Genomic DNA, 15,205 nt, shown 5'->3' with positions numbered 1-15,205 from the left:
GCTCTGCTCTTTCCACACCCCTGTGCTTGCACAGTGCTCCGCGCACCCACTCCTCCAGCTCTTGTAACAGCCCCGAGAAGCCCCTGGGCCAGCATGACAACCCCGTTTTTAACGGATCGGGAAACAGAGGCCTGGAGAAACGGAGTGTCCTGCACACAGTGGCACGGGGGTGGGGTGGGGGGTGGGGTAGCTGGCTGTGAAAGTCTCCAGGAATGGTAAAGCAGACAGAAGGAGGGTTAGCTACCAGGCAAAACTGGCACGGAAACCAGGCCTCCTTCCTGTGCCCCAGCGGGGACTCTAGCCACCATCTCTGTGCCTCGACCTCGTCCTCCCCTGCCTCCCTGCCTCCCCTGTCTGCCTGCCCTGGTCTGCTGGTCTCCCTTTCTTCACCCCTTTACCTAGGGCCTCATTCATTTCCTCTCTGGTCTCCAAAGAGCAGTTAACAAAGTGACTAAGTGGTGACCCCTGCCGGGCCCTCTGTCCTGCTTGCCCTCCCCCTCCTCCTCTCAGCCAGGAACACAGTGGGAGCCCTGTAGGGCTGCAGAGCCTCTGGCCCATTTCCTCCCCAGCCCTTGGCTCATCTCCTGCCGGGCTCCCCGGGGGGCCTCTGGGCGGCCTCTGACAAGGCACACATGGACACACGTGGAAAAGCCATTTATTTCCAGGAGCATCTGCTTCCTCTGTTCCAGTCTAGCTGCCCCTATCCTTCCACCTTCTGCTCCCCCAAAAGCCTGAGGCTTCAGAACCAGGATTCAAAAATGGTCACAACCCGCTGGAGAAGCGGGACGTGCCGCTGCCCACAGCGAGGCCCACGTTTGCCAGAAAGTGAGGCAACAGCCCGGAAACCTGAGTGTCCATTGTTGCCGGACCACCACCTCCTCAAAAGACCTGGGGAGCCCCCATGGAGCCGCCATTTCCTCCCAGAATACGAAGTTCTGTCCAGACTTCCTCGTGGGCCTGGGTGAGGACGCAGGCATGCGGAAATAAATGTTAACTGGATGGGTAAACAAAACTCCATCACAGTATGTAACTGGAGAGAGATTTTGAGTCTTCCTGTGAGAGAGAAAAGGGACCTAGTGGTTCCTGACCTGACCAGCCCTGAGGGGACAGTCTCAGGTGGGGACCAGCTGGAGAATGGCCCAAAGGATGGAGCTGCAAGGAGCGCGCGCGGAAAATAGTGGAGAGAGTCTGAGCCCGTTGGTAAAATGTGGATAGCAATACTATCACGTGGAGTGTGGAGAACACAGCACACGCCTGGCGAGAAATGGTAACTCGTATTATTATTTAGGTAGAGAATAAAAAGACGGGACATGCTGTTTCAAATTTCGAATGACTTTCATTCGGAAGTGGGTAATGAATAGTTTTGCCAAGTTTCAGTGAAAGAACTCAACCCAGACATTAGAAGTATGAGGGAAGCAGATTCTAGTTCACCCTAAACAGAAAGAGGGCAAGAATAAATGTTTATTGAGTGTACGCTCGGTGCTAGGTGCTTACAAGGTGCTTGATATGTGTGGTCGCATCTTATCTGTCCAACAACTTGAAGGTGTAGTCAGTATTATGCTCGCTTGAAAGACGCAGACAAGGAAGCTCAGGGCGCATTGCTTGCCCGGGGTCACGCGGCTCTTGCAGTGCCCACCCACTGTTGGTCAACGGGAGGGCTGAAGGGCCATCTTCCCAGAAGGCTGCAGATCTCACCCATTCAGAGCCCTCAGCCTGGTTCTCCAAAATTTCCACTCAACTCAAGAGTCTGGATCCCCAAGTCCATCCTTGTAACCTCTTCTCTTCTAAGTTGAGCTGGGAGAACACTCCAGTGTTGGCCTCTCATCGCTCCTAACTCCACACCATCCCCTCTTCCTCCCTCCAGGATCTCCCAGAGCAATGATGCAGGTGTTGATGTGAGCCCTTGGGACCCAGGTAGGCTGTCAATGGAAGCCCCACAGTGAGGGGGTCTGTGTCCACTTGAGCAGGAGGGGAAGATGGGAAGTGGGCACCAAAACCTGGGGGGCCTACAGCCTCACCTGCCCCTGGGCCTAGGCACTGAGCATGCCCAGAGCAAAGCACAGTACCAGGTTACCCTGGCTTGGCTGATGTTCTTTGGGAAAGAGGAGTAGGGAGAACGGGAGGTGTCCTGCCATATAGAGCATGGTGCCTTGCACTTAGCAGATGCTCAAGAAATGTTTGTTGAATTAATTGTTCACATTCCTCAGGTCAAGGCGCATAAATAATTTTAATAAGCAGGTGCTCTATATGCGTAACCTCATTTATTCTTCTCAGGCTCAGAGGGGATAAGTCACAGGCTAAGATCACATGACAATGGAGAGGCAAAGCTATGTTCTAACCACCGTACTTTCTTGTCTTTCCAAAATGGAAGACCTTGCCTCTCCTGGTCCCTGAGCTCCCACAGCATCAGAGACAGGAGACCTGGACCTGCTCTCCCATTCTGATCATGCCTCCTCTTCCCTTCCAGATGGGACTGCACTCTGCCCTGGCCGGGGGCGGGGGGAAAGCTAATTTTATATGTCAACTTCACTGGGACACGGGGTGGCCAGATACTTGGTCAAACATTATTCTGAGTGTGTCTGTGAAGGTGTTTCTAGATGAGATTAACATTTGAATGGGTGGACTGAGTAAAGCAGATTGCCCCCCACCATACCATGTGGGTGGGCCTCATCCAATCAGTTGAAGGCCTGGATAGAACAAAAAGGTTGACCTTCCCCCAAATAAGAGAGCACTCCTTCTGCCTGACTGCTTTGAGCTGAGACATCAGTCTTTTTCTGCTTTTGGACCTGGACTGAAGCATCAGCACTTCTTGGTCTGAAGCTTGCCAGTTTTCAAACTGGAACTTACATCATAGGCCCTGCTGGGTCTCCAGCTTGCTGACTGCAGATCTTATAATAAATCTCTTTTTCTATATACACACACATCCTATCAGTTCTGTTCCTCTGGAGAGTCCTAATACACCTTCTTCCCTGACTCTCCCTTCCAGAGTCTCCCTTACATGGGAGCCTGAATCCCAGGGATCATCTGCCATTCTGTTCGAAGCCAAGTTAGGAGGGACTAGGGGCTCATGACCCTAAGAAGGGCATGGAAGGGTTGAATGAGAATGGGACAGGGGTCTGTCCACTATCCTAGGACAAGTGAGAAGCCGAGAGAGCCATGGTGGGCACCTCTGGGCCCAGGAGGAGCCAGAGAGGCACTCAGCTCCTGTCCCAGCTGAGCCCTGATGAAGCTGACACCAGACATCAGATCCCGCATCTCACTGGGGTCCAGGAATCTCACCCTACACCCAACCCCAGAGGATGGAAAACTGACTTCACTTCAGGCTGTCTCATAGGCCGCTAGGGAAGCGGGAGAGCTGGTCTCTGCTCCAGCATCAGGGTCTGGGCTTCGTAGATAGATCTGACTGGGGAAGTGAAGGTGCACCGACTACGTGCTAGGCACTGCCCAAGCGTGTGCGCGTGTGTATGCAAGTGTACGTGTGTCCTTGCAAGAGAGAGAGAGAGTTTTATCAAACATACGTAAAAGTTTATACAACAAAAATGTACAGCTTGATGAACTCTAACCCCTATCCAAGTCAAGAAATAGGACATTACTAGCACCCAAGCATGCTCTCATATGCTAACACAAAGTTTTCACTTGATATCCACAATAATCTTTACAAGAAAGAAGGTGTTATCATCCCCATTTATCTGCAAAGAAATGAAAGTTCAGAGGTTCAGAAATTTCCTAGTTTCGTAGTGCGTCAGTCAAACCCGAACTCTGGCATTGTGTTTCACCCCCGAGCTCCTTCCACCCTCTACCGGCTTCTCCCAACAAACCATGAGCAAAACACAGAGGGGAGGAAGGGCATTGGAAGGTGTGTTTGAATCTCCTCGACTCTGAGGTCCGGAGGACTGCACGCAGGGCTTCCACGCCGGGCACGTGGTTGGACTCAGTGAGACTAGGGCCTCTTTCAACTCTATGCTCAGTGACTAATTTTATTTCATTTTATTTATTTATTTATTTTAAAGATTTTATTTATTCATTTGCTAGACAGAGAGAGCATAGGCAAGAGAGAGTGAGCGAGAGCACAAGCAGGGGGAGCTGCAGGCAGAGGGAGAAGCAGCCTCCCTGCTGAGCAAGGAGCCCGATGCGGGACTCGATCCCAGGACCCCGGGATCATGACCTGAGCCGAAGGCAACCGCTTAACCGGCTGAGCCACCCAGGCGTCCCTCAGTGACTGATTTTATACTATCATTAAAATGAAAATGCAGGGAGCTCAGGGGGTGTCCCGTAGGTCTGTCCCAGCCAGGTCTTGACCTCCCCAGCCCTGCATTATGGATGGAGTGAATCATCTGGTAAATAATTCACTTGTCATCGGGCCAGTGAGGGTAACAGGAGAGCGGGGGTGGAGGTGGCAGAAGGCTGAGGTTGGCAATCCTTCTGGGGCTGGGCTTTGCTCTGGAGAGAGAGTGCCGAGTGTCAGGCAGGAGCCCCAGATGGACAGCTACCCAGGGAGATGAAGCCATGGTGGGTCCGAGGGCTCTGCCCAGGCCGCTCAGGCTCCTGCTGCTGACACCCCTCTGCCTTCTGCATGTGGGGGCCTCTGGTGAGTGACACTCAGGCCACCCCCCATGGTGGTCCCTTTCCCCACTCACATCCTGCTATTTCTCCACCTGTCTTCCTCGGGATCTCCCTTTAACACTTGCATGGCCATTCAATGAAGTCCACCAAGTTTGTTTATCCACTAGACCTTAGCCAGCGTGCCCTGAGCGACCACTCTGTGCCAGGCGGAGGAGGCAGGGCTGGAGCAGAGAGATCACGTTGCCTTACCCTCCCAAGTCTGGGCTCGTCCCGACAGCCACTGTCGGGTGGTAAGCATGGAGCGACATGGTCAGATCCGGGTTTCCAACTGTTCCCTCCAAAGCGGGGATGGTCTTCAGGTTGCTGAGAGCCCTTGGGAGACCAACAGTCTAGCTGAGAGATGCTGGTAGCTTGGGCCGGAGCAATGTCCACAGGGTTGGGAAGAAGCAGCCTCCTTCTGGGTTAAGTGTTGTTCTTCTTGATCAAGTGAATGGCAGAATTTTGCCCTTGGTCCCTTCCCTCCAGCTTAATGCCTATCTTCTCTTCTCTCTCTGGAGAAGCTGGGAGCAGTGGGGAGAGCCTGAGATGGGGAGCTAGGCTCCACTCCCAGCTCCGCCACCTACCGTGTGGTTCTAGACAAAGTGACTTCACGCTCAGAGTCTCAGGGGGATGTGATTACTGTGACAGTTAAGGTCAACAGGTAATGGGGGTTCAGGGCCTCGCACAACGGATGCAGTCAACAAACGGAAGCTAGTATGAATCATTCCTGTGCCTTGTTTGTCATCTGAGGCGTTTACTGTCGTCCACGTGTGCTGAAGCTCAGCACGTTATAGTTACCTGGCCACGGGGGGACAGGAGAACGTGGGGCTCAGGCACATGCTGGGCTTCCATGCTAGGTCCTGAGCAGAAAAGAACACCGTAATGACTGTTTCATGTCACACTCCCTGATTGACTGAAAGCTCCAGAGAGCAGGGATGGGGCGGCTCATTTGTCATTATAACCCTGGCGCCTGGTACGGGGCAGGCACCCCATAATTAGCAGTTGACCACTGAATGCTGGATGGGCTGACGGCAGGCTGGTGTCACCTTCCTCTGCTATAGTGGGTCTGGAATCCCCCCTAGAATCTTTACACAGAGACCCCCAGAACCTGAATTGCCAGTGGCCGTGCAGATCTCCCAATCTTGGCTGATCATCACATTGACTTCCAGAAGCTTGCTAAAAGTACAGATTCCTGGGCCCTGATGCCCTGGGGATGCTGACTCTGTGGTCTGGGATGAAGCCCCGGAGTATTTATTTTTATCAAGCCCCCACAATGGTCTGATGGCACATGGGGATGGGAGCCTCAGCTCCAGTCTGTTCCCTGACCTCAGTCAAGGATTCCCCCAGGCCGCCTGCTCCCTCAGCACAGCCAGAGAGGAAGCTCCGAAGCTCACTCAGAAACCGTCTCTTCCCCACCAACTCCGATGAGAAGGAGGAGGGGCCCAAGGAGGGGAAGGAGGAGAGCCCAGCCCAGCCCCGACTTCTTGCATTGCCTCTCTGTCCCTAGGGCAGCCCCGCCCGACCCACCGAGCCCCTGACGGGGAGGCCACGTCCATTCAAGGAGTGCGGGATGGCTCTGGGGAGCTGGCTTGTGGCTCCGGACCCGCACCCCCCCACCCAGTGGTCTTCTGGAGCTTCACTCCCCTGGGCTTGCTGACTCCCCGGCCTGTGGCTGTCACCAATGGGGCGGAGTCCAGGGTGGAGGCCAGGACCTCGGCTCTGGGGGCCGTGAGTCTGCGGGAGCTGCGGGAGGGTGCCCGAGGCCGCTTCCCGTGCCAGGCCCTGCACTCGGCCGGGGGCCGGCTGCACACCCCCTACTCCTGCCTCACTCTGGCCGTGCTGGGTGAGGGGCCTAGCTGGGACCCCGCTGACCTGAGTTGCTTTGCATCCTGCTTTGCCTCTACTTGCATGTGCTTCCCATTGCCTGGGGCTGGGCCCACGTTCCACGGGACCTCGCGTCCAGGGACTGAGATCACCTGGACTCACAAGGAACGGAGAGCCAGGGCCCTGTGGGCAGGCCAACCCCCCAGCCGGGCATGGGTCTGTAATGACAAATGCAAGGCTTCTCCTGCCTCTGGCCTGTGCCCGCATCAAAGCCTCGGGTGAGGCTGAGCGACCTGTCCCCAGTGGAGGGGACCTCCGTGGTGGCCACATGTGTAGTCCGGGAGGGCACAGAGCCTGTGACGTTTGCCTGGCGACATCAGGCACCTCGAGGCCTGGAGGAGGAGCTGGTGGAGGTGACGGAGCGATGGCTTCAGCTAGACCTGGTCAACAGGACACACCTGGGCTGGCGCGTATGCAGTGCCCACGACGCCATCAACCGGCTGAGCAGTGATGGGACCTTCCTTGATGTCATCTGTGAGTCAGATTGGGGAGGCGGGGGGTGTGTGGTCAGGGCTGGCCCCTACCTTCCCATCTGCACCCTGCCTCCCAACACACCGCAGGGCCCCCGGCAATGCTCCAGCCTGCTGAGCGGCTCCAGTAGGTGAGAACCTCAGGGCACTGTACCCCCTGGGACCAGATACGGATCTAGTACAGGAGTTCCAGCCTTTTCCAGGTCGTGAGCCCCTCTTCCTAGGAAAATGAGCATACATTCAGAGTCACAATTTTACCTATAATTACGGTAAAAGGGGTGGCCCATGGAGCCTGCCTTTGGGTTGAGCCAGAAGGCCTGGCAGGGACCAAGTGAACCCTGAGGAAACCGGGAGGAGGGACACAGTGGGCAGGGAGGGCAGCAAGTTGGTCCCAAGTCAAAGGCTGAGAGCCTCAAGTTAGAAATCAGAAGTCTGTCTTTAAAGTACTTGAAGAGGGGTGCCTGGGGGGCTCAGTCAGTTCAGCGTCTGCCTTTGGCTCAGGTCATGATCCTGGGATCCTGGGATTGAGCCCCACTTTGGGCTCCCTACTCAGCAGGGAATCTGCTTCTCCCTCTCCCTCTGCCCCTTCCCCTGCTCCTGCACTCTCTCTCTCTCTCTCAAATAAATAAATAAAATTTAAAAAAATAAAGCACATGAAGAGCAAACAAAGGATCAATTCTCAGAACTTACAAGGAACCCCAAAACAAGCAAGGAGGAAGAAGTAGCAACTTAATACAAAAGTGGACAAAAGTTCTTTCAGTAAAGAGAACAAATAAAGCTGATGAACTTTTGCAAATTAAAAAAAAATTAATTTAAAAATGGAATTAGAACTTTGCGTGAAGGAAGAAGACTAGGACGGTCTAGAGCTGCGCTGTCCAACGTGGCTGCCATTCGCGTGGCTCTGACCGCGGCAGATTTGCCTGAATCAAACAGGTGTGCTCAGCCTACCAAATGCACACTGGATTTTGAAGACTTAGTAGTCTAAAAAAGAACATAAAATAGTAAAAGAGCTCATCAATAATTTTTATATTTGATTATACATTGAAATAATAATCTGGATGTATTTGGTTAAATACAAAATATTATTAAAATTATTAAAACCCATTGGTGCTTTTTGCTTGGTTGGGTTTATTTTTCCTTTTCAGAATTTGGCCACTGGAAAATTTTAAAAATCTGTGGCTTGTATATATCTGTTGGACAATGCTGGTCTAGAGGATTTAAAAAGCCAGGACTGGCGATGTCCTGTCTCGTGGGTGGTGGTTTGAGGGATTGCAAACTCAGGACCACGGAGGAGACTGGTGAGCCGTTCTTGGGAAAGACAGAGGAGCAGAATGGAAGTAGGCAGAGGATTCGGTCCTTTCTGTGAGTCAGAAAGAGGGGACACAGGAAAGAGGGGAAGGCAGTGACCCAAAGAAGTGAGAAGGGCTGGCTCTGGGATCATGCTGGGGGCATCTTCACACCCTGTTCTCTGCCCTCTCCAGTCCAAAGGGGCCAACCGTCCCAGTCCCAAGAATCCCCTCGATCCTGGGCGAAGGTTGGTGCCCTACCTTTCTCCCGCCTAGCCACAAGTTGCCGTCCCCCCTTCCCTCAGTCCCTCTGGGAATCCTCCCACAGCCTAGGGAGCTTGCCTCCGTGGACCCAGAGCTCCTACATTCGACTGTGCTTATGGCCCCCAGACTCTGAGTTCCTGGGGGCCTTGCCCAGTGGTTGACACAGTGGGCACATAATACCCCTTGTTGGATGGTTAAGTGCAGCCAAGATTATTTGAGTGAGTGAAGGAATGAGGAGATGAGACAAGTCTTCCTTGTCCTCCAGATGGTGCAGACAATCCTGTAATCACCGTGGCGCCACTGGGCTTCCGTGAGGAGGATTTCTGGGCCAGTGAGAGGGAAGAGGTGACCCTGAGCTGCCTGGCTACATCCAACCCCCCGAGTCACTATGTGTGACACCCACAGCCAGACCAGCATCGGGCTCACCATCTACTGCGAATGTGTGGGTAGGGGCCACTCACAGCCGGGGCTGCTGCAGCCCCGTGGGCAGCCGTGTCGACCTCGTGGGGGAAGGGAGGTGTGGGAGGCAGAACGAGTTGCAGAGCAGGGGGAGAGGCGGCGAAAACTGTGGGAAGGGGCAGGGAGAGGGGAAGCCCCTGGCCCTATATGGACCTCGTCCCCAAGTGACTGGGGACTGAACTGAGGCACAGAGAAGGGTCGAGAAATGACGGTGAGGCAAAGTGCCCAGTGGCAAAGAAGAGGCTGGGCGATGGGGAACCGTCCCAGGTGGGGGCTTCCAAGGGCCTCTGGGATTCCTCAGGGACTCCGAACTCCTGCTCACCCACTCAGCCCCTGCCCCCCTGACCTGAGAGCTCAGCTCTTCGCTCACCAGCCCCTCAGAGGAATCCATCTTTCCCCCCATCCACTTCTCCCTACCTCTCCTACCCTTCGCCCTGTGGCCTCCGGGCCCCCCAGCTGCGCCTGGGGACCACCGTGCACTGGGCAGCGAAGTCTGTCCAGCCCCATCCTCACCCTCTTCTCCACCCAGATCTCCCTGAGGGGCAGCCCTCCTGTGCAGTGCTTCCCATCCTCGGGGCTGTGACTTTGGTCTGCACCTGGCCTGGGGGGCTTCCAACTGCCCCACTGCAGTGGGAAGGGCCCCAGGGAACCGGCCCTACTGGTCTCAGCAATGTCACCTGGAGTCAGCCGGCCACGCAGTTCCCCAACAGCAGCGCTTTCCCCTGTGCCGGCCGGCACCCAGCCCTGGCGCTGCCCACCCTCTCTGCGGGATCACGCTGTGTGAGTGGACTCAGGCCACAGCAGGGCTCTGATGTTCCAGGCAGAGGTGTGGGTGGGGGCCAGGGGTGAGCCCTCGAGGGGCACTGGGATCTGGAGTGGGGTTCCATCCAGATCACAGACTCCAAGATTTGCCGCGTAACAAGGAGGTGGGCAGCACTCAGCTCAGACCTCCCTCCCAACTGCTCTCCACTCCAGCCCGGTCTCCACCACACTGCCCTGTCCTCTGCAGTTTGGGCTTGGGGCCCTGTGACACCTTCCTGTCTCCCAGCCTCCAGGGGCAGCAGGCTGTCATTGACCTCACACTATTACTGCCCTCTTGCGTGTTGGTTGGTCTTAAAATGTGCCTTTAGCTTTCTTTCTGCTTTGAAAACTTCTACCCACCTCCCAAGACGAAGTTCAAATGCCAGCCTATTTTCAAAGCCCTCCTCCCTGAAGCCCCAGAGAGTTTGTCTTTGTACTGTACTCAAGCATTCATCAAATTATATTATAATCGTTTCCTTGGTGTCTATTCCCACGATTTCTCTGGCACACTGTCAGCCCTCCATAAATGGTGAATGAACGAATGAATGTGTCACTGAGTCAATGGGGGAATGAGTGAGTGAAGCAATAAATGAAGGAAGGGGGGCACCTGGGTGGCTCAGTTGGCCAAATGTCTGACTCTTGGTTTCAGCTCAGGTCATGATCTCGGGGTCATGAGATCTGAGCCCCGCATGGGGCTCTGCACTCAGTATGGAGTCTCCTTGAGAGTCTCTCCCTCTCCCTCTGCCCCTCCTACTTGTGCTGTCTCTTTTTCTTTCTCTAAAATAAATAAATAAAAATCTAAATAAATTAAGGAAGGAGGGAAGCAAGGAAGGAAGGGAGGATGGTGGGGAGGAGGGTAGGAAGGAGGGAAGGAAGGAAAGAGGGAGGGAAGGGGTAGGCCTACCAAGCCCTTCCTCCTCCTGTAGGGCCATGCTGAGTCATTATTCCCCTGTCCAGGGGATCCCCTCTGGAGCCCCACCTGCTGGATCACAGCCACAGTCGGAGACCAGGTCATCATGCTGAGCTGTGAGTGGCTGGGAGGCGCGCCCCCTGCCCTGCTGAGCTGGCTGGATGGACAGCAGCAGCCGCTCCCAGGCTGTCCACCTCCTGCAGGCTCAGGAAGACTTGGCTGACCGAGAGTTCACCTGCCGGGGCACTCACCTGCTCAGGGCCCCTGACCCCCACTGCCGGCTCCAACCGGGTGAGTCGGGCTGGTGGCTCGGTTCTGGGGCGGAGGCAGCGGCAGGAGAGCAGCCCTTCGGAACCAGGAAGGGGGTTCGGGGGGCTGTCTGTGCCGGAATGCAAAGTGAGTCAGGAGACCGAGTCATCTCATCTCCTGGGGACTCAAGTTTTTTTGATCCATAAAATCAGGGGGTTTGGTCTGGGTCTGTGTTGTGCAGTAAAAATATAATGTGAGCCATATATATAATTTTAAGCTTTCTAGTAGCCACATGTGAAAAAGCAAAAAGAAAACAAGAGAAATGTTTTATTGAACTCAATATATCCAATATATTATTACGTCAATGTATAATAATAAAAAATTATGAATGGGGTATCCTATTCTACTGTCCTCAGAATCCGGTGTAATTTGCTACAGCACATGGCAGTGTGGGCCGGCCACACTATGAGTCACACGCGGCCGGGGCTCCTGCTGTTGGACAGCTCCCGTCTGGCTGCCCGGGGATTCTGTCTCCTTCATTTGCATCAATTTGCATGAGAGGTGCCTGCTTATATTCCCGCCTCGCATCGATAGGTATCTCAGGCGCCAGAGGTCTCTACCTCTCTCACTGCCTCTATGTGTTTTGGGTCTGCTTTCTTTCTGTCTTCATCTGGCCCCGCCAGTCCTATTTATTGCCAACTCAAGAAAAAAAGAGTTAAATATTGATGTGAAAAATGTGAGAAAAGCACACAAAGGAGCAGGTACATATAACAATACATGTAACAATTCTCACAAAATGATTCACGTCTTGGTCTCCGGGGGCTCCCAGGAGGCCCTCCACTGGGAATATTTCCCTCCCTCAGTCTCGGGGCTGGAAATTCCATCCTAGGAGATTCACTAACACCTGAAGCTCTGGGTCTTTAGGACTCAGTCCATAAAAACTAAGCACCTGCTCTGGGCCCAGCCCTGTGCCTGGGGCAAGGAACAGGTGGGCCATTAGGGAGAAGGAGGCCCCATGGCAGGTGCTGGGAGGGAGGCGGTTAATACAGAGGTGAGTAAGGCAGGGGCCCGGCCTGCAGGAGCTGAGACTGGAGTGGGGTAGCTGAGGGGCATGGAGGCACACCATTATTGTCAGAGAATCTTGGAGCAGACGGTGGTAGGATTCTGGCATAGAATGGGAGCCTGGAAGAGGCAGCAGACTGGCCCAAGGCAAGCTTCACTATCAGCTCCTCTGGCCCTGTCTCCTCATTCTCTTCCCCTCCCCTTCCCCACCACGGCTGGCCAGCGCCTCACCCCCAAGCCTTCCCACTAGCCCGGGCGCGGGGGACCCCTTTCAGCCTTACCCTCTCTGTCCCCGCAGAAGGTCCACGGTTGGCAGTGGCTCAGCCCCGCGTGTCCGTGCTGGAAGGGGGAGGCCTGGCTGGGCTGCGCCCTCCTGGGGGGCACGCCGCCTGCCCAGCTCCTGTGGCTGGGACCCCAGCAACAGCAGGTGGAAGCCGGCACCCCCGGATTCATGCGGCACCCTGAGGGTGCCCAGCTCCACCTTCGCATCCGGGATGCTGACCCAGCGCACCGCAGGGGCGCCTACCAGTGCGTGGCCCGCAATGCCGTGGGCAACAGCAGTCGAAGCGTCCTGCTGGAGCTCCGGAGTGAGTCAGGGGTAGTGGGTGTTTGTGTGGCGAGGGGCAGGGGCAACCTCCAGCTGTGGCCCTGAATTAGGGGAAAAGGCACAGGAATCCTCTGCTCCAAAATTTGGACACGTGAGCTCCGCAGGCCCCGACAGGCCCTCCCAAGCATGGCCCCAGATGGGCTTATGTGAACGTGACTCCGCCGCACTCTTGCATGCAGGCAAACGGTTCCCCTTGCTGTCAGAATCATCTTTTGCTCAGTTTATAGATGAGGAAACCAGGGTAGCACAGACCAGAACGACACAGGACTGATGGAGTCTACACGCTCCGGTGTGGTGCCACGCTAGGGGTCGCCTCTCCACGAAACAGGAACAAAGTTGGGCGCGGGGGTTGCACGCGCCTGTGTGTGTCCCCGCCCCTCCCCCAGGATAGCCAGCTCCTCCCAACGTCACCATCTGCCGCCTGACCTACGGAGGCACCGGAGACAGGTGCAGCTGCGGTGGGCCGTCGAGGGCCCCCCGTCGAGGGAACCGGACGGGCTTCCTGGTGCAGCCGGGGCCAGCGTCCCAAGCCCAGGAGCCGGGGCCTGGGAGACAGCAGCCAGGGACATGGAGCCTGGGAGCAGGGGCCGGAGGCTGGGGGGCGTGGACCCGGGTGTCCGCTATGCCTTCCGCGTCCTGGCTCTGAATCACCACACGGCTGGACACCCCTCTGAGGTGAAGACACCAGGTGCTGGGGCCAGCGCCGTTGGGGGACTCACCCTTTCTCCACAAAACAGAACCCCAAAGCCCGGTTCATCTTCCTCCTCACAGGGCATCCCTTACTCCGTTCCTTTGCCTCCTTCCCACCGAATGCCTCCATCCCAGTCGCTTTCCTTTTCCCCAGCCTCCCCTCAGGTCATTCTCCACTGCTGTCTTTCCCATCCCTCCCTGGGAGGCCCTGGAGGCCCCAGGCCTAGGGGCAGGAGCCACAGTTCAGCTTGAATCAGAAGAAATGGGGATGGGGGCGGGGGGTACAGGGTGCTGGTGATTAAGTAAGAGTAGGGGCCCAACTCTGTGCCTCATCTCACTGCCCAGGGCACAGGTGGGCTCTCGGCTTCCCGCTGCTCTCTCTCCATCCTGGGAACTCCGTATTTCATGGCGTCCTTCCCTTCAGGCCCAAGCTGCCAAGACAACTGGCCTGCTGCCTTCTGTGCCAGAAATGGGGGACTCGGCTGGGGACTCGAGGCATGCAGAGCCCCTCTTTCCTTGGGAGAGACTTGACCTCCGATTCTGTGGCTCCAGTCTTGCCCTTGATTGCCCACCACGGGGCATTGCCTGCTTGCTGCCCTCGAAGCCTTTGCTGTCAAGCTCAGTAGTGGCTCCAAAACCACATAAGCAGCGTTCTCCCCTCTTGGTGGAACCCCCGTTCAGCGTCCATCCAGCAGTGCTGGGTGCAGTGGGCCCATGCAACAGTGGCCTTCCTACTGGTGTTCCAGTATCCTGCCCGGCACCGGACACTTTCCCCTGTGAGTGGGAAGCTCAAGGGCAGGGTTGCTTGACTCCATAGGGGGCCAGGTCTAGACCTATCCAAGGAGAGATGCAGACCCCCCCGGGGCAAGGGATCTAGGCTCTTCCTTAACTGTGACCTCTCCCCAGTGCTAGCTGTCCATCCGGGTTCCAACTCCCAACCTCAGGCATCTGGGGCCACCCCCCCCCGGGTTCCGGGGTTTCTAGCACAGCGTCTGTTGGGAAAGGGAGGGTTATTTTCCCGGAACCTACGCTGGGTTGCTCAAGTACTGCACCTTTTCTTCCTTCAGGCCTTGGCCAGTTGCTTGTTCCCATGTGAGTGTAGAACCCCAGTCATCCTGGGGGTTGGGGAAAGGAAGGCCGGGGAGGTGCACTCTCCCACTTCACCCTCAGGGAGCAAAGTCACCAATACAGGGATTCAAGGGAGGGCCTGGAGGCACAAGCAGGTGAGCATGATTTTATCCCAAAGGTAATTACTCATATGTAAGGAGAGCAGTCCTGAGTTTCATGCATGATGCTCAGTCTCTGGTCCTGAGAACAATCTGGGACACCTCTAAGGTGTCTGTCTCCTTTGCTTGTGTCTGTTTTTTGTAGGCATCGAACCACCACCCACCACCCCAGGTTCGGATCCTGCACAAGCAGCCACGGATGCCCCAGGTAATGTAACCATCACCGTGACTGCAACACCGTGAGGCCCCAAGGGGGGCCCCAGATATGCACAGAGGAGACAGGTAGGAGTTGGAAAGATCCCTGTGTCACACTTGGTCTTAAAACCAAGATGGCTAAGATACCGGCTACCTTTACCCCCTCCATACCCAGACTTCACAGGAGCACCAGGCTCAGCTGCAGTGCCTCTGAATGACCTGATCACAAGAGAAGTCCCGGCCCAGCTTGTGGAAGAGAGGTGGAAGGATGAGGAAGACACACAAGTGGAGAAAAGACGAGCCGGGTGTCCAAGGCCACATGAGAAGGGTGGTTCTGGGCACAGCGCCTGGTGCGTTATGAGCAAGCTAGCCGCTTCCACACAAAGCCTGTGAACTGAGCAGTTGCTGAATAAATCCTACTCGATGCTGTCACTACTAGAGGGCTATTTCAACTGTGGCTCCCACAGGGAGAGGCTCAGCCCAGCGTACGCGCTCCCCTC

General features: G+C 55.7%; 1 protein-coding gene across 1 annotated transcript; it reads left to right on the top strand.

Annotated features, from left to right (window-relative positions):
* Positions 1-4,506: 4,506 nt before the first annotated feature.
* Positions 4,507-14,753, top strand: VSIG10L2 (V-set and immunoglobulin domain containing 10 like 2). Its single transcript, XM_044919681.1, is given in 18 exon segments — positions 4,507-4,588; positions 6,110-6,445; positions 6,664-6,960; positions 8,772-8,898; positions 8,900-8,940; positions 9,495-9,743; positions 10,724-10,853; positions 10,855-10,967; positions 12,286-12,337; positions 12,339-12,574; positions 12,981-13,025; positions 13,028-13,280; positions 13,948-13,998; positions 14,000-14,060; position 14,274; positions 14,352-14,376; positions 14,455-14,507; positions 14,656-14,753. Coding segments are annotated over 18 exon segments (2,250 nt in total).
* The last annotated feature ends 452 nt before the right edge of the window (positions 14,754-15,205 follow it).

The sequence above is a fragment of the Neomonachus schauinslandi genome, chromosome 11 (genome assembly GCF_002201575.2).
Source record: "Neomonachus schauinslandi chromosome 11, ASM220157v2, whole genome shotgun sequence".
Classification (NCBI taxonomy): Eukaryota; Metazoa; Chordata; class Mammalia; order Carnivora; family Phocidae; genus Neomonachus; species Neomonachus schauinslandi.
The sequence above is the reverse complement of the archived record's forward strand: the minus strand, read 5'-3'. Positions and strand labels throughout refer to the sequence as shown.